General features: G+C 41.3%; 1 protein-coding gene across 1 annotated transcript; it reads right to left on the bottom strand.

Moving 5' to 3' along the window:
• Positions 1-4,300: 4,300 nt before the first annotated feature.
• Positions 4,301-5,236, bottom strand: LOC132619822 (uncharacterized). The gene is made up of 2 exons (XM_060334603.1): positions 5,024-5,236; positions 4,301-4,930 (listed from the first exon to the last, which is right to left on the bottom strand). The coding sequence occupies exons 1-2, from the start codon at positions 5,234-5,236 to the stop codon at positions 4,301-4,303; spliced, it is 843 nt and encodes a 280-aa protein (XP_060190586.1).
• Positions 5,237-5,490: the final 254 nt, after the last annotated feature.

The following is a 5,490-nucleotide window of genomic DNA, read 5'->3' as shown; positions in this document are numbered from 1 at the left end:
GTATCCTATTATGTTTTGACTAGCTGTGAATCCTCGGGAGACAGGTTATCTGGATACATATATATGATGACGTTATGAACCTTTGGGGTTCTTTGGCAAGTTTCCATATTGTTCTTAAGAATCAGTTTGTCTATATGTAACAAGTACGTATACAAGTGTCCAGCTCGGGCACTAGTCATGGCCCACGGGGCTGGGCCGTGACACGGATTCCATGCACTAACAACGATTCCGGGATATCATCGGAATCGGCCATGCAACAATGATGCCGGAATAGATCATCGGACATCGGACATCTCACAATCACTCAAGTAAAAGAGTATGTCAAATATCAGTCTCACACAGTCAACGATTCCGGAATTTAACCTCGGACATCAGCCTTCTCACAACCACTCAAGTAAAAGAGTTTATCATATGTCAATTTCATACAATCAACGATTACGGAATTGATCTTCAGACATCGGCCTTTTCACAATCACTCAAGTTAAGAGTTTATTGAAATATCAATTTACTCAATTAACGATGCCGGATCATCACCGGGTATCAGCCATGCATCATGAATGTGTGAGAATGCGTGCAATGCATATATCAGTTATCCACAATCAAGTTCAATATCATAAGGGGTACGCCAATAATGTATCATATCGTAATACCAATAGTGGTATGCCAACAATATATCTATATCACAAGTACCAACAACGGGTACGCCTACAATGTATCATAGTTCAAATACCAACAACGGTATATCAATCCTATCTCATTCAAGACAATAACATAGATTCCGATATCTATCAACTACTCATGGCATTAAACCATCACAATAGAACAATCAAACATACATAACGGGGTGGCTAGTACCAAAACACAATAGGGCCGAACCTAAGGCAATATCCAACCCGACTTCATACCCTAAGGTTCACATGCTTTCTCCAACATCATAATCTAAATATCTGCTTCGCTATATGAAGTCTCACCAAAGGTAACCCATAACCTACCTGGACTACCGAACCGCAACACCAACAACTCACTCCTTTGCTTTGCCCTTCCGCTGAACCTCAGAACCAAAGTAGTCTAAGAATAATCGATTTCTATATTAGAAATCATGAAGAATGATAATAATATTATTACTATTTCAATTTGGTCCATTTTAACCCTAGAAATTGGAGAAAAGAGCCCACAAGGGCAAAAAGCAAAATTCGCGGGCAAAATACCAAATGAAGTACTAGGCAATCACAATCCAACCATTAATTGTTGATTTAGCCCAAGGATTAGCTTAGTTTCTGATTTCAAGCAAAACCCCCAATGTGGGTATAAACCCTAAGTGTTCAATCCCGAAATTCAATGTTAAAAGTGGAAGATATACGATTATTAAGCTTAGAATAGTCAATATCTAGCATGAACATCACCAATTTTATCATTATTAAACATATGAACAATGTTCTTCCAAACCCTCTTACAACTCTTATCACCATGGGTTTATTAAGGGAAAAGGGGAATCGAATATGTTAATGGGTTTAAGGAAGAAGGAAGAAATGGGAAAAGATTTACCTCCAAGATTCTCCTCCAAATATCCTTAAAAGCAGTTTCTTCAAGCTCAAATATTGAAATGGGAAATAATGAGGGTCTAAGGCTTATTTAAGACACACTTAAATGAAAACACTGGCCCGTCACCACCACAACGGTATCGGGGCCCCTACAGCGGTGCCGCTACGGCGGCTAGGAGGCCGCCACAATGGTATGCCCAATAATTCCCATAGCCTCCCCAGTGTCCAACATACCACCACAGCGGTACCACTGGGCGGCACTGGTGCCGCTGTTGCGGTCACCAGATACCAGAATCCCCCGAATTTTCTAAGTCTTAAATCGAAATCCCGGGTTATTCCCGAGGCCATCTGCTCACAAACCAAACACACAGAACTACACAAAAATACGCTGCGAACGCGCTCATGGTCTTGAAATTTCCAACGGAGGTCTCGTGACGGAGTCAACCCCCGATGCCTTAATTCCAATTTCTCATCCCAAGTCCCGAAATGCATCCGAATTTATTTGGAACCGAGCCAAATGCACATATGAGTTCTAAACGACCATCTGGACCTCTCGGAATCAACAGAATTTCAAAAAATATCCGTTTTCCCCAAAGTCAACTTTGGGTCAAATCATTTTTTACTTTAAGCCAATATTGCACAAAAGTTGCCCGAATCCAGTCTAGAGACCTCGGAAAGTGTGTCAACGGTCCCCTCGGGTCAAAAGTGAGCTAATCAATGCTCGGAAATGGGCGAAAACGCCGAAGAGACTATAACGACCAAACGGGTCGTTACATCCTCCTTTGGAATACATCTCATAATCAGCTGATCTGTGCCAATCCTATAGAGGTACGGCTCATCCCAAATGTAGAATCTGCTATCATAAGGAACTCGTTTCTTCTTCTCATGATTAGTATCGGGAGGGTACACCTCACTCACTAGAATGTTCACCATATCTGCATCCTAAGGGAGCTCTGCTGACTGAAGAGAAAAAAGTTGCTCATCTGGGAAGGTCTCCTTAATAACCACATCTTCATGAACATGCTCTTGATCTTCAAGCCTCGATAAGTGATCTCCTACTTAGTTCTCTGTGCCCTTTCGAATAAGAATCTCAATATCGAACTCTTGTAGTAGCAATACCCAATGAATAAGTCTGGGCTTCACATATTTCTTAGGAAATAGATATCGAACAACAGTGTGATCAGTATAAACAATCACCTTCGTCCCCACCAGATAGGATAGAAATTTGTCAAAGGCCTAAACAACTGCCAGTAACTCCTTCTTTGTAACTGTATAGTTCATCTGGGCTGTATCAAGTGTCTTGTTGGCATAATAAATAGGATGAAAAATATTGCCCCTTTTCTGACCAAAAACAGCCCCCACAGCAAAATCACTTGCATCACACATCAACACGAACGACAGACTCCAATCAGGTGCAATGATAATAGGTGCAGTCACCAACCGCACCTTCAGCTCGTCAAAAGACTTCAGACAGGGTTCATTGAATATGAACTTCATATCTTTCTCTAACATCTTGCAATCGGATTTGCAACCTTGGAAAAGTCCTTGATGAACCGCCGATAAAAGCCTGCATACCCAAGAAAACTGCGCATTACCCGAATAGAATCGGGTGGTGGCAATTTTTCAATCTCCTCGATCTTAGCCTTGTCAACCTCAATGCCCTTAATTGATACTTTGTGCCCAAGAACAATGCCTTCTCAAACCATGAAATGACATTTTTCCTAGTTAAGCACCAAATTATTTTCTTCACATCAAGCCAACACAGCATCATGATGGCTCAAACAATCATCAAAAGAATCCCCGAAGACCGAGAAATCATCCATGAATACCTCCATATAGTTTTCCACCATATCAGTGAAAAGAGCCATCATGCATCTCTGGAAAGTACCTGGAGCATCACATAAACCGAAAGACATCCTTCGGAATGCGAAAGTGCCATATGGACATATGAAAGTGGTCTTTTCTTGATCTTCTAGTGCAGTCATAATCTGGTTGCAACCCGAATAACCATCCAAAAAGCAATAATCCTACCCATCCAATCGATCCAACATCTGGTCCATGAAAGGCAAAGGAAAGTGATCCTTTCTGGTGGCGATGTTCAACTTTCGATAATCAATTTAAATCCTCCAACTAGTAACCATTGTCTGAGGTACCAACTCATCTTTCTCGTTCTTCACCACAGTCATGGCCCATTTCTTCGGGACACATTGGACGGGGTTCACCCATTTGCTGTCTGAGATGGGATAAACAATGCAGCTATCAAGCTAGTTGATCACCTCTTTCTTCACCACCTCTTTCATGATTCGGTTCAGCCTTCTCTGACTTTCAACACTGCCCTTGCTATCCTTCTCCAATAATATTTATGCATGCAAAACGAACTGTTAATGCCTCGATGTCAGCTATAGTCCACCCAAGGGCTCAGATTCTGTCTCTTATTACTCGCAATACACGTTCAACCTGCACATCTGACAAATAACAGAGAGGATTACGAGCAATGTGTCACCACTGCCCAAGAGAGCATAGCTCAGATGAAATGGTAATGGCTTCAGCTCCAGAACGGGAGCTTCCTCAATAGATGGTTGCAACTTCTTCCACGATTTTGGTCTGTCTAACTCCTCAAACAGTGTGTTGGCTCATAGTTATGCACAAGAAGTGTCAAGAATCTAAAGACACTCCTCGACGTTTTCATCGTCCACCAAGTCTTCACCATACACCAATGCTATCTCTAAAGAATCTCGAGAAGCTAGAAAGTGATACAACTATGCATTCATGAGCTCGGGCTCCACAACGGTAATCATCTTCAATTCTTCATAATGAGGAGGAAGCTTAGTAGACCTTAAAACATCAAAAGTAGCTTCTTGCCCATCTATTGTCATAGACATCTTCCCATAAATGACTCGAATAACCGTATCAACAGTCGCTAAGAATCCCCTTCCCATGATAAGAGAAACATTCTTATCTGCCTCGTAATCAAGGATAATAAAATCAACCGGCAGAATAAAAGGACCCACTTTCATAAGAACATCTTCAATTATACCATCAGGATATGCAAGAGATCTATCAGCTAACTGCAAAGTTACTGTTGTTGGCCTTGGCTCACCCAACCCCAACGTTCGGAACACAGAGGTGGGCATAAGATTAATGCTAGCATCCAAATCACATAATACCAGCCCAACCTCGATATTACCAATAGTTATAGAAATAGTGAATCTGCCCGGATCTTTCAGCTTTGGTGGAATCTTGCTCCTCACTCTAGAATTGCATTCCTTAGTAAGTGCCACAGTCTCAAATTTTGTCCAGTGCCTCTTATTTGCAACAATATCCTTGATGTACTTAGCATATTTCGAAACTTCTTGCAAGAGCTCTACCAAAGGAATGTTGATGTGTACCTGCTTCAATATGTCAAGAAATTTCTTACATGCTGCATCTATTTTCTATTTTTGAAGGCGCCGTGGGAATGGTGGATGTGATCTAGTCACTACACGTTCGGACTGTTGCATGACTTTCTCAGGACTCTTTTCATCTTTAGTTCTTTGAGCAGGAATGAGTTCAGCATCTACCTTCTTTTTGTTCTTTGATGGTACCTCTTCAAGTTCTCTGCCATTCCTCAAGGTGACTGTTTTGCATTCTTTCGGATTCTTTTCAGTATCACTCGAAAGAGCACCCTGTGGTCTGACATTCTGAGCAATCTCCATCTACCCCACTTAACGTTCGAGCTCATGAATAGATTTTTACAGCTCGCTCTGCACTTTCTAATTTGGTTGCTGAACTTTAACTAGAAATTGCTTTAACATTTCTTCCACTGAACTTCCAAATATCTGAGCTTGGGACTTCAGATAGTTGTTCTACTTGTAAAAGTCCTGCTTTTCGTATTACGGATTATAATTATTTTCGAAATAATTTCCCTGATTTCCACCACCACGATTGTGTTGCCCCACAAAATAGACTA

The sequence above is a fragment of the Lycium barbarum genome, chromosome 11 (genome assembly GCF_019175385.1).
Source record: "Lycium barbarum isolate Lr01 chromosome 11, ASM1917538v2, whole genome shotgun sequence".
NCBI classification, from domain to species: Eukaryota; Viridiplantae; Streptophyta; class Magnoliopsida; order Solanales; family Solanaceae; genus Lycium; species Lycium barbarum.
This window is presented reverse-complemented; position numbering and strand designations above follow the sequence as displayed.